A 25709-nucleotide genomic window follows, 5' to 3' on the forward strand; every position below is an offset into this window, starting at 1 on the left:
GGTATGGCATAATGCTCCCAAACCAGAAGTTATTCTAAACCACATGACAGTCATTTGCTTACCCTGCTCGTAACACCTCCTCTCATTAGGAATCATGTTCAGCTTGATGTTTCATAGGCATTAAGTGCTCCAAATACGGCAGTAAGAAAGAGCTAGAGGATTGCAGTATACTAAATGTCTGCCCAGCGCAGCCATTTGTTATGCTTAAAACACATCTATGAGTTAAATAGGAGGATCCCTGCTATACAGAATTCGAGCACTGGTAACTGTTTATTCTTGCTAGCCCTTTCCCTAAATATCAAGAGTTTTATGCATACAGTGCTCCCTTATCTTCTCCCCACTGCCTGCCCCAGCAGTCTTTAGATAAACCAAAGTGAGTTTAGGAACTCGCAGTCCCACTTCTGTTCAAAAAAAAAAAAAAAAAAAAAGTTGTGCAAGAAAGCAGGGAATGCTCAATGAATCCAGATCTACTTTGTAGTTATCAAATCCCAATGGCAAAGTGGTAAGGGCAAACAACCCAATGATCATATGGCTTAAGTTTAATGCAAAGCACACTAGGAGGTCCATGTACAGGGAGAGAAGAGTCCAGGAAAGATGAAAGAAGAAGTGTCCTGAAGAGTAGTGTTTATGCATAGAATTCTTCTTGTTTGTGTGGTTTTTGGTATCCTCCGTTAGACTGCTTTGGCTCATCCAGCGAATAGCTGCCTTCATCTTTTTTCTTCATTCTGTACAGCATAAATGCAACTAGAAACACTGCAAACACCAATCCTACTAGTCCTCCAGCAATAACACCTAGAAGGGGGAGAAAGCCACAAATTAGACTCCAGATAACGCTAGTGTGACTGTAAGTTTCAGACTGTTCCTTACTGATTTCATTACTTCCAGAAATTAATTTGTCGTTTTGCCTCCCCTCAAATCATCATCCTTCCATTAGTAGATGAGCTTGCTCATCTACACAAGGTAAACCTAGAGAAACACATTTCCCACTGAGCCGTGCTGCAAAGCACACTAGGCTACGTTGTTCAGCTCCAGTAATTTGACCGAGGCAGCACTAGAGCAGTTTTACTGTAGTTTTTGAGAGAAATAATAGGTTTAAACACAACTTAACTGATAACTAGTAGTGGAAGCTTTGCTATTAGCAGGTTAGTATTTGTCCTTGTTAAGAGTTTTGACAACACAGAATCATGAATCACCACCCTAATTTCAGAAGTCTAACAGGGTTAGCTTTCATGCTCAGAGATGTACTTGCAGAACTGCAGCTTCTGCTGCCTGGAAGACTCCTACAAGAGTCTGCTTTTGCCAACTAGAAATCCAGAATATCAGGTACCTCCAAGAACTTCTTTTCTGTCCATAATTCCTGAGGCTCCTGCAGCTTTGGCATTCCTCCCAGAGTCAGCCAGTACTTCTGTGTTCTGGGTGGGGACCAAATCCTCATCTTTAGTTAAGATGAAGTCTCCCTGGTGGGACATACAAGGCAGGTTAATCAAGTTTCTCATCATGTCTGCTACCGACAATTTTCCACAGCTTGGTTTTCTTCTCATATAAACCCCTCCACCAATATAACCTATTAAATCAATCATCACTTTTGACAAATTACCACCCTTTCCTGCAAAAACAACTTACTACATAGTATTCAAACCATCCCCTGGAAAGGCTGTCAGAGCTATTAATCCTCACCGGATCTCCAGAGCCATCCTCAGAAACCTCCTCATGTGTAGGAACAACATCCTTTGGAGCTGCTATTGTGGAGGTGGCAGCGATGTCTCCCTCATGATGGATGGTAGAGGGGGGCTCAGGCACATCTTTAGTGTCTGGCACATCAGAGCTGGGGATTTTAGGTTCAAGCCCACGGACTGTGCCTGAGGCTTCCGAAGGAGTTACATGAATCACTGAAGGAAAGTAAGTAGTGGGGCTTCTCACTGTTGTAACAGCATCATTTGTTGGTTTCTCATCAGGTGAGTTCAGGATGGGTACTGTGTCCTTCACAGCTACGACTGGCTCCTCTGTCACAACAGTACTAGTTGCAGAAGGAGACATTACTTCATTCTCAGGTCGGCTCTCAGTCCTGGGAAATGGCTGTTCATGGAAATCTATCGGTGTTGCCAGTAATGAGGAATTAGTTGGTTCTCCTGGGATTCTCCAGGTGTGAGACTGTTCAGTCACAGGACCTGCAAAACAAAACAGTATTATCCTTGGCCAGTTTAGAGACCTGTTAATAGTATCTCCAGGATGCTGGTCTAACAAGGATGCTGAACCTGCATAGACAATTTTTGGAACAACAGCAGTTCAGTTCGTAAAGTCCTAATCCTTTTCAGTGGCATAAGGAAAGGAGAGACCAGTGTACTATCCAGCAATACTTTATTAGTCATCTGCTTCTCCACAAGGCACAAGTGCTAGTCTGTTTGCAGACAGGTTGACAAGGGGGCTGTCTGATTTCAGCATACTGGTTGCTCAGGATGATTATCCGATTCTTTTCCCCATAAGTATTTGTTTCAGAGCAGTACTCATATACTCAACACCTTTAATCACTGGCACACCCAATTTCAGGGTTTTATTCCTGCAGAATTCAAACTAAAACACGAGCATGTGGCTAGAAGGAAGCAGAAGCATGCCATGGTTTAGTTTTCAACAGCTTGCTCATTCCTCAGTAGCATCTCCTCAACTTGAGCACTAAACACCAAAGGTCTCTCTCATGCAATTTAATAATCATTCCAATAGACTTTTTCTCCTACCCTAAAACCCTTTTATTCTGCTTTTAAAAATGTATGGCCCATGGGAACTTGCACACCTGATGACAGATAAAATTTGCACTTGATGTACATTGGCAGTTTGGGGTTTACACACCCTCAAATGGTATCTCCTACCAGCTCATATGAGAGCACAAAAGCCCTTCTTACAGTCTCTCTCCCCCATGAATAAACAATCACTTCAGTTCCACAACATTCTTCACTCAGTTTCTCATATTAGTAGTCACATGGAGCGTACCTGCTTCTGCTCCCTTTCAAGTCTCCTACAACTCATTTTCTGCTAATTGTTTGTGTCTGACGCAACACAAGCTGAATAGATTAGGCCCTTTCTCTGTTACCAGCTCTCATATTCTGGGGTACGCAGGCAGGCACGCGTGTGTGTGATTCCTCCCTCCCCCTTTTAGTGTGGATGCTCATCAAGATCTCAATTGCCACATTCAAGCACTAACAGTACACGTGCTGTTAACTTACCTGCACCTGAACCTGAAAATGCATCATCGTCATCACCAGATGAATCAAGATCTTCAGGAGGAAGGTTCAGATTTGTAGTTTGCTTTAAACAGAAGGGAAGAAGGTGTGTTAGTGATGAGATTACTATGTTGCTTGCATAGTCTCCTCTAAGGGCTCCTGAAGGTTACCCAAACTCTGTTCAGAATGCATTTTCTTATCTTTCTTCATTCCATCCCCCCTAAAAAGAGTAGTTCTATTAGTGGTTAATCTATTCAGTATTGGAAGGGTCAGTCTTGCTGCTTCCAAGCTGCACTTGTTTTGGAAAGAAGAAAGCAAGGAATCTGTTCAGAGCCACATCCTGGCAGCAGCCAGTGCTCTGCCCTTGCACAACATAACCATTCTGTTCCAGGTTCTGACTGGTCATGTCTTCGCTATCTACCAGCTACTGCATTACTTCTAAGGAACAGAAAAGAAGAGTAGACAAAGTAGTTCGGCTTCTCTGCCTTTTTGAACCCTTTCAGCACTGTCCACGTATCTGAAATGACAGCATCTCAGTGGAAGCAGAACGAGACCCCCTTTTTAGCAGTGTGGGCACTCAAAGTCCAGAGATAGCAGCCAGCTTTCCCTGTAGGAGAATACAGCCCTCAGCTTTCTCCATTCATGCTTCAGTGAGTACACTAATCAGAACAGAAGTTCAGTTGCTGAAACAAGAGGCCAAACTCCTGTTCTACTGCACCAGTTTGTCATAACACACAACATTCAAAGCTATTCAGTCTATCCAAAGACAAACAACACTAAATAAAGCAGAGTGATTACTTCATGCATCTTGTTGGCCTCTGCTGTATGTGCTACTGGTACAACATGCTTGACACTCAACTCATAACTAGCCCCCAGGTTTATTTCTGCAGGGCTACCATTCTCCAACCAGTCATTCTCCCTTCTCAGATTTCGAACCAAAGCCCTGTGCGTCACTTCTCCTGAATTTAATCTTTTCCCGTCCAACCACATTCCCTGTTTTCCAGAATGTTTACTTTTATTCCATCCTAAAAATGCCCTTGTCACCCCTTCCCACCACTGCCCTAAGACACTGCACTGCATCATCCAGGCTGATCATGGTTCTACTGTGAGTGTGAAATCTCATTTTATTATGTAAAAAGAAGAACATGCATTCTTGCCAGCTCTGCAACCGCTGTATTTCTGTAGCCTGCATTAACACAGTGTCACTTAAAAATTAATATAACACTCATTTTCATCCTAGGAACTAGTATGATATGTCAGACAAAGCAGTTGAGCTCTCTCATTTTCTCTCATTGGGCTGTATTTACTGGCTCAATCTCCTTTTCATTCTTTTAAGATATCAGGTTTATCCAGTTTTCTCTTCCATCCTTAATACTTTATTCATTCCCTGTATTTCAACAGAACAACCGGTTTCTAAGGTGGTTTACAGCCCATTAGATTCCTCCTCTCTGAAGACAAGTATGCAAGCTGCCACCAACCTGATTGGGCCTAAGATCTTGCCTCTTCTTGGTGATCATTGTAATTATTTTTTTTTTTTAAATAACAAGAAAGAACAAAAAAAAAAAAAACCACCGAAACACAAAGCCCTCATATAGACATTAAAGTTTTTAGCACTTTCCTTCTCTACTGGAAAAAATCCAAAACAAACACACAACAAAAAAAAACCCACAAAAATAAACAAAAAAACCCTGCCAACAAATCAAACCACTTCTCCTCAGGCTTCTGCACGCATATTTCTACTGTAATTTCTAAGAAGAAACTGCCCTTCAATCTTTAGTTTAGCTGCATATCATGGGGTAATTTGGATTTTCAGATTTGTCTCTGCTTGTTTGCAGTATGCTTTTGCACTCATCCACAGAAAGTAGGTGAGATAAGTACTTCCTGTAAGTTTTCCTTCTCATGTCAAAGGTCAGTGACCCACACAAGCTGATCTCCCTGCACTTCAAACATTAAAGAATATGAACTGTTGGTGCATAAAGAATACAGAAAAGAACTGCCAGGCCTTCCAAATTCCACTCCCTTGACCATCCTTTCCAGTGCGTTCCTTTCTAAAGTCAAGCTTCCGAAATGGCACCATTTTGGTTAATGCAGGGTGGCTGGGGACCATTTTTCTCCCTCCTTTCTTGCATTAGCAAGCACAATCCTTTGTTCTGGCACTCAGTTTGGTTTTGTGTGCAAGGGGAATATATTGCAAAAGGGGAGTGCATCCTCCTCCCAGTGGAAAGGCTCTACCTTGAAGCAGTCAGAAAGCAATCTCTTCAGCTTTTCACTGGAGAAAGGCACTGCCAAGCCAGTTTAAGACATGGCACCAAATACCTTTATCTAGGATCAAGACTAACTTCCTCCAAATCTGAGTCTTCAAGAGTAGTTTGTACAGGATTTTCAAGAACACCTGGACAGATCTCATGGTCTGCAGACCTTAGCACTACTCTTGAAAAGATCAGACTGTCAGGAAATGAAAGAGCAACCCTTGGTCTTGATTAGTGAGCCAGCACCCCTTCCCCTTGTGGTGCTAATGAACAAGGTTTGTTCAGTCATGCCACACTTCCTTTCTGGTTATCCAGTGTGTCCAGCCACCCTACCCTTACATTTCCCTTCACACCTGAGATTTTAGCCTCTTCCCAGGCTGCTGCATATTCTGCTTCTCCATAGCCTTTGTCACATACTGGTTTGAACCCCTGTTTCATTTCTGTCTTAACTGGGATAGCTAGGGTCCTCCTCAGGGGAGGAAAGTCCAGTATGGCCCAGTCTAAACCATTAGAGACCCATGCTGCTCCAGTGTAGAGTTTCCCAGAAGCCGCTCAGCAGCTACCTGGCTAACATGAAGGCAGGCTCAGACCAGTTGCTGTTCACTGAGGTTGGCTATTATATTTCAAGGGAATAATAGAATACACAATTCAGGATTAAAAAAGTCTGCTTTCCGCAGCTTTAAATGAGAACTTAATGAATTTGCACTATATGTGTCCTTCTACTTAGTTGTCCCAAAGGGTCTAGTCCCAAGCTGCTCCTCTAGGAGTTGCAGGATCTGCCTTTGACCAGACAGTTTGAGGCCTGGGATCTGAGAGGGACTTTCTTTGCCCCAAATTCTCAAAGGACAGTATCAGATTCTGCATATGTAGGTACCAGTCAGGATATTCAAGCAGTGATGTAACTTCATGACATCATCCAGTTTCACGACACATGAGCATTAAGGAATGTTTGTCTTATTTATGTAACTGCACAGTTATATAGAGACTACACTTTTTGCTCCACACACTGCAGCATCAGTAAGCATGCAGCAACCCTTCCTTGTGGCACCAAAAAATACAAGTACTGCAGAAAGGTCATGCTTCTATAATGATCTGCTGCTGAAGGATTTCAGATACAGCAAGGTTAACATAAAACACTGACTCAGGATGGCATCAGAAGGGACTAAGCTAATTCGGGTTTGCATCAGGAAGATGGACCATGCTGTTCAGGCAACCAGCACCTCATGGTCAAGGCTTTTCCATGACCTTTTATTGCAGCAGAATTACACCAATGAGAAAGGTTCTGATTAGTCAAGAGGATTAGTGGCACAGAACACAGAGTCAGGCCAGGTTGTGCTGTCGTATGGAAGAGATGAAAATAAATTCCAACTAAAAGTAATCTTGCTTTACCAACAACTCTGTATTACTCTAGCTCAAAATTTTGTTATCAGACTGTTCAATATAATCAGTTAACGTGGACATGCTTTCCACCATCACAATTAGCTCTACCATCATCCAGTTTATTTTTCAGTCCACTGAGTCTATTTGTGGACCATTCACTTTGTAATTGTTGCCAGAAAGACTGGATATACACATTTAAGTTCAGGCAGTGGATCTTTTGAAGGATCTTCAATGGTCTCTCATGTATTCTAGTCAAAAAGCTTTCAATTCTTACCTACCTATTGCTTTCTTACTGTTTTTGGTTTGGGTTTTTTTGTTTGGTTGGTTGGTTTTGTTTTTTTTTTTTTGAGGGGGGTGGTGTTCCTTTAGCAGCTCAGACAACTGATCACAACTACTTGCCTAGCACTTTGGATGTGATGTCACTGAATTCAGCTGCATGTTAGGGGTAACATTTTAACAGCATTTTTTATATGGATTAACTAGTTCCCATTAATCAGTGGAAGATCCTCTTCCTCAAGTATCAAAGCAGCCTGTCTAGGGGAAACCCTGGGGAGACTGTTAGCCTCTCTCTTGCTGAGCACTGTATTGTTGCAGAACAATAGTTATTCAGTTCTGCTGGGACAACCAGAAAGCTGCTTAGTGGCATCTTCAATTCAATCAAGAACGGGCCAGGCTTTCACAGCTAATTAGATAGATTATTGGCTCCAGAAGTCTTACATACTCCAGACTTTCTTTTTATTGGGTTTTTGGTTTTGTTGTTTAACAGCATCATTTCTAACTATTCTTCAGTCTTCATCTTGGGCACAGTCTCCAAGCATGAATCCTTCTTATTCCATCAGCTGCCACAGAGCTCCCTCCTGCTACAGGAGGGATACGAAGTACTCTCTCATGATGATGGAGAGATTTGTAGTTTATTAGTTAATCTCACCCTGCCCAAGCTGGGAACCACATTTTTTTAATTTGGAGCCATGGCATATGTAAAATGAAGCAGCTTTTTTCAAATTGCTCTTTGAGGTAAGCAAAACTAGTGGCTTTGCCACAAGCTGCTACAAGCCCTAAACTAGATTAAGGATTATTTGTATCCCACTTTTACTAATCCTAGTTAGTGATCAGCCTTCTACAGCAGTGTCAAAAACACTTGAAATCCTCCATTATCTGAATAATGCTGTTAAATCTGCACGTTTCTCCTAGTAAATCCTTCTTGTTCAGCTGAAAAGGAATGAGCTGTAATGAGCTCTCCCACCTCAAACACCTCCTTAAACATCCTGCAAGATTCTTCTAACTTCATAGGATGCAAAACCTATGGTTTGCTCTTGTTTGACAGAGATATAAAAGAACAAGACAAGCATTTGCTCTCTTTGGCTACTAAATATGACTTTGGAGCACCTAAGAGAAACTTTAACACGGATTTGAACAGCTCTGAAAAACTCAGACTGAAAGGTTTGCCTTCCAACTTTTCTTATATATTTAAGAGCAGAGCTAGCCCCACTAACAGAAATGCTATCTCAGGCAGAGCAGCATGAAGAGCTTCTAACCTTAAAATATTGCTATTAGTGTGTGGGAAGACAAAACCTGCTGAAAGAAATTTTATCTTTGTTAAACCTTGATATTCTGCAGTTAACAGCTCATGCATGATTAACTCCAATCCCAGATGTCCATGGTCTGCAGACTATCATCTTCACCCATCCTTCTTCTTCTGCAGGCACACAGACTGCTAGCATCAAGGTAACCATGCACACCTTCAGTTTTAAGTCAGCAATAAATTCTGGAGTCACTGAAACAGAACCGATGCTTTCATACAGCAAGTCAGAAGTAAAGCTTATGTGCAAGTCTGCTACACCAGAAATCAATAGTAGTATGCTACCATCTCAGCTAAATGCTGCTCTTCCAGTTGTTTCTCTTGTTGTTCCACTGCTCAAGATAAGCACCAGTGCTGCTTGGTGACCCGGCAGGTTGATGAAGTAATTGTCTTCCTAGAAGAGCCGAAGATGCAGACTAACAGCACAGGCCAAAGAGCAGAAAGACAGCTACAGAGTGTTCCACAAACAGGCTGTGGACTGGATAGCCTAGATTTAAGCAGTTCTTTTATCCCTGGCTAGTGTTCCAAGAAAGGCTCTTCAAAGCATTACAACTGTCTGCCCTCTCTGTTTCAGACTGTCGTTTCAATGAGCTTTTGCTGCACTCCAACAGGCATCAGCATTCCCACTCTTCCATTCACCAGTGTATGCCAACTAGAGTAAGGCTGGTTAGAGGTAAGTACGGCAGTCATACTTACTTGTCTGGTTCTCCATCAGATCATTATTACTAAAGAAATCTGAAAAATCTTGGTTAATTGTGTTCTTAATGTGTTCATCTTGTATTTTTGGCTGGTGACTTGAGAAAGGAACTATCTTTGAAGGAGAGGTCCTAGCTGCAACAGCAGTTGCTTTCATTTGAAGCACGAACTACCTGATCATCACACAGCAGCTACCTCTTGGCACTCAGCTCTTGAAGCAGTGAAACACCTTCCAACACCTACTCAAAATAGGATGAGATCTTTTAGGATCTATTCCACTATGGGCAGAACAAAACAGACTGTAAACTCTGCCCACTGCCCACCAGGCTTTGATCCTCCTTTTCTGCCAATCTGTAAAAGCATTCCCTGATCCTTTGCACAAGACGCAGTGGCCAAGGAAGAGCAGCATCCAGCTACTCCATACACACACCAATACTTCTGGAGGCTCACCTGGTAAGTACCATGCTGTTGCCCAATCAGCATTACATTTTCTCCTTACTGTGACAGGGAAACTTTTCATTAAGTAGTGTTGAAATACAGCAATCAACATGCCAAGAGCAAAAACGAACCAGCCTGTCACCATCAGGCTGCGTTTCACATTCTGCAGCAGGGCCTTTTAGACAACCACCTCCCACAAGAGCGTGCCACTTCATTCTTCCTTGACTATCTCCTGCATAGCTGCTCCTGCAGTCTCACGGTGAACCGGATCAGGGAACTGGTTGCGTTTAAAAACAATAATAATAATTTTAAAAGGACAGGGAGAGAACATAATGCAGAGAATTTTCCAGCAGGACCAGTTTCCCAATCCTGCTCAATGCATGAATGCACAGGTGTTTGTATTGGCATAGGGCAGAGTGTGGCAGCCAGGGCTGCTTAAACAATTCATACAGAATTACAGCCTGGTTCCTGGGATGCTGACACTCATTCAGCTCCCCTGCAGCAGGGGGGGCAGTGAAATACGCTGCCACTGCCTTGCATTATGGAAACACACATCATCACCCTCAGGCTGCAGGCAACACGCAGATCAGAGTTGCCTCAAAGAGCTGTAGGATTTTAGAAAAAGGAGCAAGGAGAAGGTTGTACAGAGAGTTCTCTTCAGCAGTGCTTGTTCACAAGGGATAAGGTTTCTTCGAGACAGCACAACAGTGCTTTTAAGTCCACCCTGACCTCCTAAACACAGTAGAAAAGGCTACATAGATGTTTTATTCAGAAAGCTAGTAGCTCTACCTTTGTTTTGGGCCATCTGAACTTTATAGGAAGCCCAGTGCAATTGCTGTTGAGTACTGGACAAGGAGAATATTGCATGTCCTTCAGCAGAGAGGGCTGAGCAAAGCCAGGGTAACTGGAGTCCAGCAGGGCTATGGACTCCACAGCCAGGGAAGCTTGTGGCCATGCAACACACACATCAGTGACAACCTATCACTTGTGTGCACTGCTAGCACTGTACAGAGCACCATGTCAGTTCTGACACAGGAATGCTGAGCTGCCTCACAGTTCTCTCTCATGTGGCTCCACTAGAAGTCTGGTCAGTCCTTCAGCAACAGAGAACTGAGATGAGTCTTTTTTCACCTCAAGGATGTGTCAAACAAGGAAGTCACCACTATACACTGCTTTCACTCGTACAAAACTATCCTTCCAGCAAAGAAATACAGCCCAGGCCAAGGACTCAATCTCACTGGCAGATCAGCATCCACAGACACAGCACACAAGTACTCAGCTCTGTATCACTGGCAGATACAGGTTGCCACAGTATGGCCAAAAGTGGGGTACCTTTTGTCTCCCATGCTCAGGGCAGCCTGTGCTTTGAAGATGCAGCCTAATGAGAAAGCTCTTTTTCCCTGCAGCTAATCTCACAAACAGCAGACAGTTCAGTTTTATGCTATAACTGCTTTTCTTTAAAGAGCCTTCCCTGCAGCTCTTTAACATACTTGATAGTTCAGGCATTCATTTCTTCGGATAGCACAAGAAAGCCACAGTGAATGTATAACCTCAAAGAGCTGTGCAAAGTAGGTGCAGCCCAGTGATGCCATACAGCTAACAGCTCCAGTTCATCCTGGGAAATTAATTTCAATCTATTTCAGCTGGCTTAACAGATAAGCAGTAAGCTGTGTAAGGTGAGACCAGACAAACCTAACTTGTCTTAAACCCCTCTAACTTGAAGTCACCAGCACTTTTAACTTTCTAGTGTAGCAACAAAAGCATAGTAGATTCAGGCTTACACACACACACACACACACACACACACACACACACACAGAGTATGTTAGAGATTGGAAGGGACCTCAAAAGATCATCTAGTCCAATCCCCCTGCCAGAGCAGGAACAGCCAGTTCAGTTTAGAGAAGTACAGATCAAGAATTGCTTAGTTTCAGCCAAAGCCAGTGGTGGGCTGCCCAAAACAGAAACCCTGACAAAGTAAGGTGAAAAAGGATGCTGCGGGTCAGATCTTTACGAAATGCAAACCCATCCAGGAAAGAACTACAGTAGCTCAAAAACCACCACCTGTGTATGTTAGTAACTGCAGCACAGGTAAACATGACCCTTTTGGTGGAAAAAGAAATTGAAAGTGACAGGATCTAAGGTCCCTGCTGCCTTTTCCCCCCACATACATGTGGCCCCTGCTGTGGAGTTCAGGCAGGTGAGGTTGAGCAACCCACCTCAGAGAAGTCATCAGCAGTTATAGCCACTTCAATGGAGACTGAACTTCGTAGTGTTGCCCTCCAACACATATAAACACATTGACTCTACGTCTTCAACAGCAGTCCCAGCAAAACCAGTCTCTAATCCTTAGCCAATTATTGCCATCCATGCACTGACCCCTGTTGCCATGAACAGTCTCGCGTCTGTGTGGAAATTCCTGCCTTTGTCCCACCTCTGGCCACCCAGCCACCCTGTCTTAAGGGATCAGCACTGAGGACTGTCACTGGAGCAAAACTCATTACAGAACCAGAGACCTCCTGGCAAGTGCAATAGTGGGCTTCAGACCACCTGATTGCTCCTTGGCAGAATGCATGGGCTGGAGAAGCCAGTCTCCTCTCCACATAAAGCTAAGAGACAAACCAGCTCCCAGGAAAGCAGATCAGTTAGCATTACAGCCCTCAGACTGACGAATGCAGTCAAAGACTGGATTTGTGGGAAGAGCTGCAAAGTGGCTCATGTCTCCATTGGTCCCAGTTGAGCCTATGCTCTTCCAGCAGGCCTGTTAGCTCAAAATAGTCACTGTGCAGCTGCAAGCCATGTGCCAGATGCCAAGAGGCTCAACCCTGCAAGCTCCTCCTGCAGAGGCCATCACAAGCCTGCAGCACACCAATATCAGGACACAGGAGAGGTAGACTGAGGACTTTGGTCCCACAGGAGCACAACTTGCTCCTTCCATCTTCAGCCACTCAGCTAAAGGAGTCCCATTTCAGAAATCAGGTATGTGTCTATAAGAAAGTATGACATGGTCTATCGCATCTCAGATCTTCAAATTAGGCTGGTGGCACATTATGAATCACTGATGCCTCTCAGCAGTACCAGGAAAACACGTGTGTGCCTCTGGTCATATGGAAGCCTGTTATCCTGGAGACAAATACCATAAACTTGACTGGTGGAACTATTACCATTTCAAATGAGCTCCATGCCAGCTTTTATGTGTTCGACAAACTACCACAAGCAACACTCCAGCTGCACAAGTGCTCTGACCTGAGCAGATGTGTTCCCAGAAGTCAGAAGCAACCTCATCACCATGCTATACAGTATTCTGGGGAAGGAAGAAGCTATCTGCTTCACCAGAGAAAGGGAAGCCAACATGCAGCCAGGAATACTTCCAGCCTCCAGGAATTATTATCAGGCAAGAGTCAGTGCAACAGCTTTCAGTATCTAGGCACATGGCTAGGAAAAGACCCAGGTTCTTACCTTAATCCTAGGAATTTCCCTTTTTTCCTCCTTGAACTCTAGCAATTCCTGGTGTGAGATATGCCAAGGAGCCAGGAGACAAAGCTGTAAGATCTTCTTGAAGGATCACAGAAGCATTTTTGCTCTATTAGTGAAACATACATGTTTCTAATTTGAACAACCTGCTTGCAGTGCTAAGCCATGTTAGTGAAATCCTGTTTCAGATACAAATCCCGAGTGTATCACCAAACTAAGGGTTTACTAGCAGTACTTCTGATTCCTAGCAGCTAGGAAACCTCAACAGGATGAACTCACAACCCTGAAGTACTAAACGTCTCAGCTTAAACAGGTTAGTTGGCAAACTTACTGATACTACTTAAACCTACAGATAGTTAGCCTTACAACAACAGAAAAAGCTGGCAAGACATGTTGGTTAGTACTGTAAAGTGACTGTGGAACCACCCAGATTAAGATTTTTATAGGAGGATATATCCTATAGCAACTGGATATATTCTGTAGCAACTGTCTATGCACAAGACAACAAAATTACTCTTTGTTTGCTGACACTTCAGTGGCAGATGTCAGGCCTGCTGCTGTCAAACTCTGCTTTAGCTTCCCAGCTGATCTCCTTGTAGTTTACCCTACATGACATACATCAAGTCCTTCATAGCACGACAGCCAGCCTGAGACTCAGCAATCCAAGACAAGGCCTTCTTGATTGCTTTTGTAAACTTGTTCTCCAGAAGGAGTCATGATGCAGCCTCCAATGCTTGTGAAGCGTTTGCTTTATTTTGCTAACAAACTGTATTTTCCAAACATACATCCCAGACATCTGTTACCTTTGAATGCTCTATTTCATTATAAATCTCATAACCAGCTTCTTAGTCACAGCACCACCAACAACCCTTGTCAGGCACTCCACCCCTTGAAGGGCTGACTGATCAGAGGACTGGAAGCATCCAGAACAGACACCATCCTACATGTGCACACCAGATTGCAGGACCAGTCACACCCACAGCTTGATCCGTTGCTGCTGTTATTTGTCAGTCTGCTACAGAAGACACTGGCTCTTTGCAAGGGAGCTGCAGAAGTGAGTTAGACTTGGGCAGGAAAATGAGCCAACTGCTGGCATTCAGCAGCTCCCTTATGATTTGGTCATGTTCCTATAGCTAAGCTCTAACCACTTCTAAGTCCTTGCTCAACAGGACTCACAACAGTCAGCCACCAGGCTGTTAAGAAGGAACTTAAGTCTCCATCAGCAGCCAGATGCTGGACTCACGCAGATCATGCAAGCAGCTTTAGATTTTGGGTTTGATCCAATGCAGGGCAGTTCCTGCACCTTGGCAGGTCTCATGCTAACACACGTGGTTAAGTGTACTTCTTACATTTGCTTATATGCCTCACCATCTCCAAGTAAACCACCAGGGATGTGAAGAAATTAAGTCTCTCCCTACATTATGAGGCATGCTATCAGGTCTGGTTTATCCACAAGAACTTACAGTGTTGACTAAGCCTAGATTGTTTATAAGGCATAAGTCATCCCTGCCAAACAGATGCAATTACACCAGCATGACTAAGCCATGCACAGAAAGGCTGAAACATCTCCATCAGACGCAGAAGCCACATCTCAGATCAGGAATTCCCTGTTCTCCCATCTTAAGGGTCTTCTCACAGAGACACTTTGAGCATCACCCCTTCCTTCCACACAGTTTTAGCAGCTCTGGAGTGCAGGCGCTGAAGAAAAACAGTATGTGTTTTGGGTACTACTAGTCCCCTTGGCATAAACAGCAGTAGGCCAGATGGTGTTCAGGCACAGGCTGGGCCACATTTCACTGAATTACTCTAACGAAGAACACGGTTTAGACTGAATGAAATTCCTTTGAGAAATATGCATGTTCACAACAATTGAAGCACACAGCAAATGATCTACCCATATAAAGTGGTACAGAGATGAAGCTTGCAGTGCCTCTCCCTAGGACATTAATGATCTCCATGACACTAATGATTCAGGCTTACAAAAGCATCAGTAATCCTCCATGTAAGAAAGAGTCCTGACAGCAGTTGCATACAGTTAAGTTATGCAACACCTCAGTGAGGTTATGGAAGCTGGCTGGTATACTTCCCAGCTGAGTCATGAGGGTGTTGGAGCATCATTTCAAAGCTGACGCATCAAATTAAATCCTCCCATCAGAAACAATCTTAAAAAAAAAATAAAACCCTACTGCTGCAATTGCACTCAAGTCACCTATCATTCTACTCATATCATCAGTGAACATTAGGCATTTATTGATCAAACACCTGGTAGATTAAACTAACTAATTTTGACCCAGAGTCACTCAGTTACACTGTACCACATCTGTGCAGTGGAACCACGAACACAAGACTGTTACAACAGCAAGATACATTAGAGAGCTTCCCTTTGATCCATGTTCTTATGCAAGTCCCACTGTAACAGCTACTCAGCTACCTCATGCCTTCATTTTTGGGTATACAGCTTGTTCACCTGTCTTTCCCATGGCCTTGTTTCAGAGCAGTCACCAAATCAACTGAGAAGGTTAGAGCTTAGGGGAGAGGCTATCACATTTGTGAGGTCTAGATGCTCTCCTGCCTCACATGGGCAACTGTAAGACTTCAGTTGTTATTTGGACATCCCTGTGTTTTACACATCTATACTGTGAAGAGAAAAGAGACATCATCAGTGCCACCTCTGATGGGATGGTAGGCATTAAGACAAGTCAATACAACAGTACTAAACTGCAAGGCAAGGTGAAGTGCTTTAGTACTAAGCTACTCCCAGAACAGCATGTCCCTTAGTTCAGACAAGTTTCTGGCAAGGAGGACCATCAGGAGAGCTAGATGCTACATAGCAAGAGATCAGACTTGTAAGACACTGTTCAAACAGGTATTTCGTGTACAAATAAACTTTTGGGTCTACTCACTGCCTACCAGCTCTAGTCAGCATAACCTACCTCTAAAGAAAATAAATCATAAAATGCTGAAGGACCACCTTACGGGCCAATTCTAAAAGCACAGGTTAAATCAGTGGCACATACCAGCACGATTACTACTACACTGAATGCTTTGCTGTTCCAGGTTTGAAGTGTTCACCTCACAAACCTCAGCTGATTGATTACACAGGAGTTCTCATGCAACTCATCCTTCTGAAGCATCCCAAAAGGTTCAGTTTTCAGTGAGAAAGTTGTGATCTCCTGTGATGAACTTTCACTTTCTTTTACTGGATACTGCAGTTTTCACAATTTCATAACATTCTGGGCCTTCTGCCAGAGACCCACTGGCTGCATCCATGCTAGTAAATTAAACGACATCAGGGAACATCCCCGGGCACTGGAACATAATCTAAACCACCCATTTATTAGAATGATCTCTGGCACAGTTCTGAGCCTTGCCAACTTGCATGCCCCAGATAATGCAAAGGAAGGTTTCCCAGCAGGCAAACTGATGAGGGGGAGAGCTAAAGAACAGGTCAAAAAAGTAAGACTTGCTATACAATTGGAACTCCAGCATTTAAATTGGCCATGGGATAACTAGTGTCTAGCATGTTATACTTAATAGAATCAGCGTAAGGAGGTTTGCTGGAGCTTTTTAACCCCTTTTGGGTGCATGCTGGGGGCATATTGAGCATTTAGAGCTTTTCAGCCATTACAGTAATAACTCTAATTATTCACGATCGCATCTTCCAGTTTCTATAGCAAGCAGCTTACCACCTTTTCACATCTCAACATGACCACAGGCACAGGCTGAGGAATTTCTGCAAGTTACACATGCTGGAGAGCGGAGGCGATGCTGCTGGAGGATTAAGCTAGCAGCTTTCCTGTTGGAGGCCGTGAGTCAGTTGATGCAAGTTCATGATAGCACAGCACTCCTTTGCCACTGCCCAGACATGCCAGAGTCATTTCTTTTGTTAGGTGCTTTGTTCACTGATGGGAAAGTAGTCACGATCTAGATGATTCCTCCGTTAGGACAGAAAGAGATTTAGAAGTCAAAGCTGTCTAGCTGCAGGCTGTTAGGCAAGTTTCGGTGCAAGCCTCACTACCCCTTTTCCACTACACATAGGTGCCACTTACACCCTGTCAGAGCCAGCAAGGTGGACAAACCTCTAGATTTGCAGGAGTCTCTTATTACAGTTTCATAAGCGCAGAGCACAGCAGGGGAGTGAAAAGTATCACATATCTCAGTGTTTGTGTTAGATATGAATTCAAGCAAGCTTTGCAGTTCCTCTAGTTTGGGATTTTGCTCCTCTTACACCTCAGCTTCTTGACCAAAGAAAGCCTGTGCTCTGTCCCTAAAGAAGATACTTATTAGCTGATCAATGGGGTAACAGGTTCTCCCTTCTGCAGAGATGCTCTAAACAGAGACTGGTGTTTTGGCAGATAAACAGGCTGTTCCGAAGTCCTGTAGCTGCCCAGAGCACAGTCATCATGTCTCCCAGATCACCACCCTGGGGTCAGGGCATACAGCCTCCAATCCTGCTGTGAGCTGGTCAACAAACAGCACATGACAGGGATAGATACCTCTACATACAAATATATACACACACCTACATTTATATTTCTCCACTCTACTGGTCTCAAAGCATAAAATAAAGCAACAATAGGGTCTTTTTTTGGGACAGGAAAGAGCCAGGTAGTCTTTTCTACAGCACTGTATCTGCCAGCTCTGATCCCCAGGGAACATACAAAGGCTCCCTATATAGCCACAGCAGTACTACTGCTACAATATGGAGCTTCACAAGAGCTCTCATCTGGAAATCATTACATTAATCACTGCTTGCTCTCCAGATGGCAGACTGGCTCCACTCTCCTCTGCCCACCTCTGGCTTCAATATGTGTAGTCTGCTCATCTAGTACCCCTAGATGCAAGAGCCTGGACTGGAGCTGCTTACTGGCTGACCAGGATGTGTACTGCCACCAGCATCAGAAATTAATAGAGCTTTCCTGTGTACAGCCGGGACAGTCATGGTCTGCAGTGCTGCCCAGAAAGCATTTGGTACGCTCCCCTTACAACTGGAATAGAGTTCAAGTTTCCTTCCATTGAAGAGGCAGTAAGCTCCACATCACGTGGCACAGGCAGACAAAGAGCAACCCCCATTCCCTAGCTATGGATTTGCATGCTCAGGTGACAGAGCCAGGGCACTCAGAGAAGCTGCTGCATGAACTGGGTGTACTTTGCAGAAGGCTGGTTAACAGGACTGTGCACCTTCAACTGCCTACAGCCAAAAAAGCCAAGACTGTCCACCTTTGTTTCCATGACTGGCATACGAGACATTGCCATTACTACATAGGCAGTGCAGGAAAGTTACAGGGCAGAGCATGACAAGAACACAAAGCCTCCATCAAAGAAAGGCAAGATACCCATGAGTATTTTAAGCTAGTTGGCAGGCAGTTCCCTATCAGTGCCTTTGATTTAGTCAGGAGTCATTCTGCAAGAGCAATCCTGAAGACTTTTCAGTTACTAGAAAAGCCATGAACACCAAAAGGCAAAATGAGTGGATATATTGCAAAAACAAGGGCTATGGAGATGATAATTCTGCCAGAGAGCACAGCAGCATAAGTGAAGGAGCAAGAGCTCTTCATTTGATCAATACTGAAGGAGTTTCAAACCAGAAGCCTAGCAGGAAAAGCCGTGACTTACACCACCTCCATGACTCAGTTGTAACTGCAGCTCCAGTGACTCAACGGGAAGTTGTATTAACAACTCCATCCAAATCCCACTAACACACTGGTTCCCATCCAGCAAAGCAAGCCTCACTGGTGAGACTGGTCTCAGCAGTGAGATACAAACATTACAGTAAAGCATGGCAAGGAGCCCAAGCTAACAGACTCTGCTGGACCCATGCCGGTTCCACAAGACCCAAAACGACGACTGCAGCCAAGCACTGCTTGAGAAACTGAGAGGTTGGGAAACCATCACATTAGCAGATGTTGCTTGTAGGAGGTCCAAATGTTATCTCGCCTTGAGGTAAGGCTTCACAGTGCAGTAACTTTTCCACTAGCATCTCCATAGTAGAAAGTGCACTATCCCAGGTTTCTAGCCAGGCCAGATAAAGCTCATTTCTGTGGTACACCAGCAGCCTTGCAGAGCAGTGGTTCAAATGAAGTATGCCAGTCAACTCCTAGAGACCTGTTAACAAACCTGACTCTTGGCACTCTTAAGGAGACACTACATGCTCTCTGCATTTAGAGTATCTTCTCAGGTCATAAGAAAAGTGAACCTTTAAGAAACATAAGTCTTGTGCTGCTGGTCAAAACGACTTCCCCTTTTCAAGTTCACTGCATGTAGCAAAGTCTAGGAAGTAACAAAGATTTCTCAATTCTAATCTGTAAATAAACAGTGCCTTTAAATACTATAATATTCTGATGCTCACATTCCCCCCATCTCAAAATAACTTCCACTTATTTTTCCCCTCATATTCCTCACTTCAACACAGTGACAGAGAACCCATCTATACTGGCGAATGAAGTTGCTAAGCCACTGTCTGTCATATTGGAAAAATCATGGCAGTCAGGTGAAGTTCCCGACGACTGGAAGAAGGAAAATATAACCCCCATTTTCAAGAAGGGGACAATGGATGACCCGGGGAATTACAGATCAGTCAGTCTCACCTCTGTGCCTGGCAAACTCTTGGAGCAGATTCTCCTGGAAGGCATGCTAAGGCACATGAAAAACAAGGAGGTGCTTGGTGACAGCCAGCATGGCTTCACTGAGGGGAAATCCTGCCTGATCAATTTGGTGGCCTTCTATGATGGGGCTACGGAACTGATGGACAGGGGCAGAGCAGTTAATGTCATCTACCTGGACTCGTGCAAAGTGTTCAACACTGTCCCCCACAACATCCTTGTCTCTAAATTGGAGAGACATCAATTTGATGGGTGGACCACTCGGTGGATAAAGAACTGGCTGGATGGCCACACGCAAAGAGTTGTGGTCAATGGCTCAATGTCCGGCTGGAGACCGGTAATGAGTGGTGTCCCTCAGGGATCAGTGTTGGGACCGGTCCTGTTCAACATCTTTGTCGGTGACATGGACAGTGGGATTGAGGGTGCCCTCAGCAAGTTTGCTGATGACACCAAGCTGTGTGGTTCAGTTGATACACTGGAGGGAAGGGATGCCATCCAGAGGGACCTTGACATGCTTGTGAGGTGGGCTGATGCCAACCTTATGAAGTTTAACCATGCCAAGTGCAAGGTCCTACACCTGGGTCAGAGCAATCCCAGGCACAGCTACAGGTTGGGCAGAGAAGAGATTCAGAGCAGCCCTGCGGAGAAGGACTTGGGGGTGTTGGTCGATGAGAAAATGAACATGAGCCAGCTTCAGTGTGCGCTTGCAGCCCAGAAAGCCAACCATATCCTGGGCTGCATCAAAAGGAGCGTGACCAGCAGGTCGAAAGAGGTGATCCTGCCCCTCTACTCTGCTCTCGTGAGATCTCACTTGGAGTATTGTGTGCAGTTCTGGTGTCCTCAACATAAAAAGGACATGGAACTGTTGGAACAAGTCCAGAGGAGGGCCATGAGGATGATCAGGGGACTGGAGCACCTCCCATATGAGATAGGCTGAGAAAGTTGGGCCTGTTCAGCCTGGAGAAGAGAAGGCTGCATGGAGACCTCATAGCAGCCTTCCAGTGTCTGAAGGGGGCCTATGAGAATGCTGGGGATGGACTTTTCGTCAGGGACTGTAGTGACAGGACAAGAGGTAACGGGTTCAAACTTAAACAGGGGAAGTTTGGATTGGATATAAGGAAGAAATTCTTTACTGTGAGGGTGGTGAGGCACTGGAATGGGTTGCCCAGGGAGGTTGTGAATGCTCCATCCTTGGCGGTGTTCAAGGCGAGGTTGGACGAGGCCTTGGGTGGCATGGTTTACTGGGAGGTGTTCTTGCCCATGGCAGGGGGGTTGGAACTAGATGATCTTAAGGTCCTTTCCAACCCTAACTATTCTATGATTCTATACTCCCTAACTTTTTCCACAGCCTTTAGCAGAGCAAGGCTACAGTATTGTCTGGAGGCAGCTATCCAGCTGCACTAGAACAGGAGCAAGCTGTTGTAGCTAAAAGCTCATGTTTCCCACTGCTTTGCTGGTTCTCTTGGCACAGAGACAGCACCTCTCCGGTCTGTTTGTTTATGGAGAGAGTTACCATGAAAGTTTCACAAATAGAAATACTAGCACTTCAAGCTAAATAGCTCTCAGATAAAGATGCTAAAGTAAAGGTGTCTGTGCTCCCCTTGTAGACTAAATGAGATCCTGTCAACAAAGCCCTGACAAAGCAGCTCATCTTGAAGGAGATGTGCAGGGACTGGTCAGATAATCACTCTCTTTGGCTCCACTGATTATATCGCCACGACTGTAATGAGAGCTTAGGCACCCAGCACACACAGACACCTACATTTAGGTGCCTTAACATCAACTGAACATTGTCCTGAAGGACTAGTGCCATTTGAAGTACCCTATGTTTCAGTGCATGCACCTATTTCCAGCTGTCCTGGAAGAATACCTTTGAGTTAATAGAGTAGAAGACATCCAAGACAAAAATACTAATGCTGCAATGCTGCAGCACTGCAATTTTATCCTTAACAAAACCTCCTCAGGAAAGGGGTCCTATCTTTTCTCTCCCAAGAAGCTTCCTCCTCACTGCAGCAGATCCTACTAAAATCTCAGCTCTGTAGATGCCAGATGACACAAGAAGTGTGAAAAGTCCCACTCAGAGCCAGTAGTGTGGTTCCTGGACACAGGAGCCGCTTGCAACAAGGTTAGGACAAAGTGCTACCATATAAGCCACCTGGAGACATCTAAGCACTCGCAGTGCAAAGCACATACTTAAAATGGACCAATTTTGCTGCTAGAACAGCAGCCTACATTTCAGGTTAGTGCACTAGCTTAATTTTAGAAGGCTTACAGGTTTCTTGCACTTGCTGCAACTTGTCTTGGGTTGTTAGAGAGGATTGTTTGGTTTCCAGAAGTTTCAGAGTGCTGCCATTAAAAATGTTAGCTCTTCAAGCCACTTGAAACCAAGAGAAACCTGGAACAAAAGCTAGCAACTTGCACTAGGAGCCCCCGTACATGATACGAACCGCAGCTTATTTGTCTCTGCTCTAATTGGAACTGACCAGATACAACAGTCACCATTTGACTGGGAGGTAGCCTCCAGAAAGTGAGGGTTCAGACGGAGCAGCACTGTTTATAGAGCTTGATAAACAACATGACGCTGCTCTGCATGTACTATAGAAGAAAGTGTTTCCTCCTTATCCACTGCCTACATGTTTAATAAGCAAACTGGACTACCTAATCTCTTCTAATTAGTTTACTTTCAGATAGGAGTGACATCACCCTTGGAAAAAGGTTTTGTCTGCTCTGTTAAGCTTGTGTTAACCACCAGCATGCACCTACAGCAGATGAAACAACCAAACCCCTGTCTTCCCTCATGAGACAGGTTGGATTGTCCACTGCCCTCCTGCAGCAAGCCACGCACCTTGGCTTGGTTGGCTTCACGGCAGGGTTACACCATGTAAAAGTTTCCATTTGAGAGAATCATAGAATGGTTTGGGTTGGAATTGACCTTAAAGCTCATCCAGTTCCAACCCCACTGCCACAAGCAGGGACACTTTCCACTAGGCCAGGTTGCTCCAAGACCTGTCCAATCTGGCCTTGAGTATTGACAGGGATGGGGCAGCCACAGCTCCTCTGGGCAACCTGTGCCAGTGTCTCACCACCCTCATAGTGAAGAGTTTCTTCCTAGTACCTAATCTAAAGGTACCTTCTTTCAGTTTAAAGCTACACACACACAAACACTCCCCATCCTATCAGTACTTGCTCTTATAAAAAGTCCCTCTCAAGCTTTCTTGCAGACCCCTTTAGGTATTGGAAGGCTACCCTAAGGTATCCCTGAATAACTATGTAAATGGATTAAGATCCAGCAGCCTTCTTATTTCAAGAAAATCAATGCCCCCATCATAGAAACATCAGATGAGATGTTTTGAACAATAAAGCGTCATTCTGAATAAGAATAGGAACGTCCCCAACCATTCCAGGGGGGCATGAGTACTCAGAAAGAAAACAGCTCTCATTTGGCCACTTCTTTGTTCCTGCTTATTAATTCCATGACAATATGCATGGCCAAGCCAAGTCATGCAACAATAGTCAAGGTTCAAGCGATGCACCAGCAGCAGTGGCGCAACTTGCAATGATCAGACCACCAAGAACCCAACACTGACACTCTCATGCTCACAGCACCATGACTTGGCATATGCAAATGGCTGCTTAAGGCCCTTCTGATTTCTGTGCCTAGCACAAGAGTCTTTCTGCCCCCTGATGCAAAAGCATCATGATTCCAGACGGGTAGGAAAGACAGCTTAGTGAGTGACACTGACATTTCAACATGGGAAAAAGGCCACATGATCACCAGAAGGGGAACAGCTTCAGCACCAAGTCACCGCAGACAGCCCCAAGAACTTCTGCTCTTCCACATGCTCACCCACGAAACTCGTCGGCCTGGTGTCACCCAGCCCTGCGTGTCTCTTACACATAGGAAAACTCCCGACAAGCATTTATTTCATGCCCTTATCATGTCTAGTAAGGTATATTTATCATAGAAGAATTTTATCCAAATGCACAACAGAGGCTGCAAATTAACTGAAGGTGTTCCATCTTATTCAGTAGAAAAATGATTAAGAAAGTTTATTCATAAGCTATGAGCAGGGCCCTGTCCACACAAAACAGGGTGGTTTACAGTCACATGCTTGTTCATTTTTACCCATCTCATAGCTACTCACTACCATGTGGACTAGAAGGGAACGTGTCCAGATCTATAGGCAGAGTTCAAGACAGAACGGTACTGTGAAACTGGAGCTGTACTGAGCAGCTTAGATCCTGCAGTGCACTTTGTTCTGCCACTCCTCATTCAACTGTTGCTGTAGCTCATCTCCGGGCAACTTTCAAATCAATTATTCCCTTTCAGAAAGAAAGGGAACTCCAGTTTTGACTTTGATGATCCTGCCTGCTCACAAGGAGCCTCACATTCCACTTTTTCCTTCTAACTCAGCCAAAAGGGAAGATTCCGCGAGCAACGTGCACGCAGCTCTGGCACGCACACACACACGGGAAGTGAGCGTCCCTTGCCTCACAGAGGAAAAAACGGATGGCGATTTGGGCTTTGTGCCCCTCGAGAGGTGGCCGCAAGCCTCCTACCCCACACTTGACATCCCCACACAGAGCCCAGGCCCCAGAACAGACCAAGCGAAGCACTTTTACGAGGCTGCGGTGCCAGATTTCCGAGGAAAGGCCCTCCCGGGCAGGGCAGGGACCACCGGCGGAGCCATTCTCTGTTCGTGGGTGACATCTGGCGGCTGCTGCTGCGCGGAAGACCGACTTTCTGGGGCTCAAAGGCTGTCCGCGGAGCCGCGTTCGAGGGAGAACTGCTCCCGAAAGACCGGAGTCCTGAAGAACTACGAGCCCCGCCATCGCGGGGCGGCTGCGCTCAGGAGCAGTGCAGCGAACCGGCGATTGCGGAGCTGCGAGACTGCCCCGAAGCCCGACGCAGGCGGCCGGAGGGAGGCAGCGGCGGGGCACCGGGACGGCGGCCCGGGAGAGAAAGCGAAGCTGCGGCTGGACTCCCTGTGCGGCCAGAGGGTTCGTGAGCCGGGTCCACCACAGAGATGTTTGCTCAAAGATATCTGGACGAGCCCTCCGCTGGCTCTCCAGGTACAAAAGCGGACGGGGAGCAGAAGCACCCCCGTTTCAGGTCACCCGTGTCTGCGGGGGAGGGCTCCCCAGCCACAGCGGCACCACAAAGGGCCACAGGCGAGCGCTCGCCCGAACTTCAAGCTCATCTCCTCCGGGGTGCATCACGCCGGAGGCAGGACACAGGCATTCTCCCGAGCCCCTCAATACACTCCCCCCCGTGCGCACCGAGAGTCTCCGGCGTCCCAGCGGGGGTTACTGGGCAGCACCGCCCGTCCGCACTGCCCTGGGGCGGAGCCGCCAGCAGGTCGGGAGCAGCCGCAGCGGGGCTGGTTTGAATTAAGGCTGCCGGGGCAGCCCGGATTCGAGCCCACCACAAAAGGCTACCGAACCCCGTCGGCATAGCACAGCATGGCAGGGCACCGCTCCCCAGCTACGGCCTGCGGGGATCCCAGCGGATCACGGAACGCGACGGCAGCGCCCCCCCCCCCCCCCCGCAGCCCAGCCCACCCCAGCTCCAGTGCGGCCGCCCGGTTCCCCGTGCCCCACGTGCGCCAACCTTCCCCCTCCGCCGTTCGCTCACCGGGACAGCAGCCTGGAAGCAAAGGGCCAACAGCCACACGGCCACCACGCTTATCATCCTTCCTGAGTCAGCGGGCCCCAGGAGCGCACAGCCTGCCCCTTCTTCCCGCGGTCTCTGCCGCCGTTTTTGCTTCGCCCTTCTCAGTATTCTTTTAAGTAGCTGAGGGGTTTCTTCCTCTTTTATTTTCTTTTCAATCTTTTTTTCCTCTTTTTCTTTCTTTCTTTTTCTTCTCTCCCTTCCCAACCCACCAAACCAGCCTCCCAGCAGCGCTCTGCAACGGCGAGCAGTTGAACTCTGTCTTTTAATGAACCCACTGCAAAAACCTTCACCTTACGGCCACCCCCCGCCCGGCTCCGCCTCCGTTCCCCTCCCCTCGCTTCGCTTCGCTCCCCGGCCCCGGCCCCAGCCCCGGCCCGGCCCGGCCCGCCCTGGCCGCACGCC

At 45.8% G+C, this 25709-nt stretch overlaps 1 protein-coding gene across 1 annotated transcript; it reads right to left on the reverse strand.

Moving 5' to 3' along the window:
• SDC1 (syndecan 1) lies at positions 1 to 25325 on the reverse strand (the record flags this gene model as incomplete). The annotated part of the gene is made up of 5 exons (XM_080616032.1): positions 1 to 792; positions 1328 to 1457; positions 1678 to 2168; positions 3219 to 3300; positions 25269 to 25325. The coding sequence occupies 5 exons, from the start codon at positions 25323 to 25325 to the stop codon at positions 626 to 628; spliced, it is 927 nt and encodes a 308-aa protein (XP_080472158.1). The 3' UTR covers positions 1 to 625.
• Between the last annotated feature and the right edge of the window lie 384 nt (positions 25326 to 25709).

The sequence above is a fragment of the Psittacula echo genome, assembly GCF_963264785.1.
Source record: "Psittacula echo genome assembly, chromosome: 4".
Taxonomy (NCBI): domain Eukaryota; kingdom Metazoa; phylum Chordata; class Aves; order Psittaciformes; family Psittacidae; genus Psittacula; species Psittacula echo.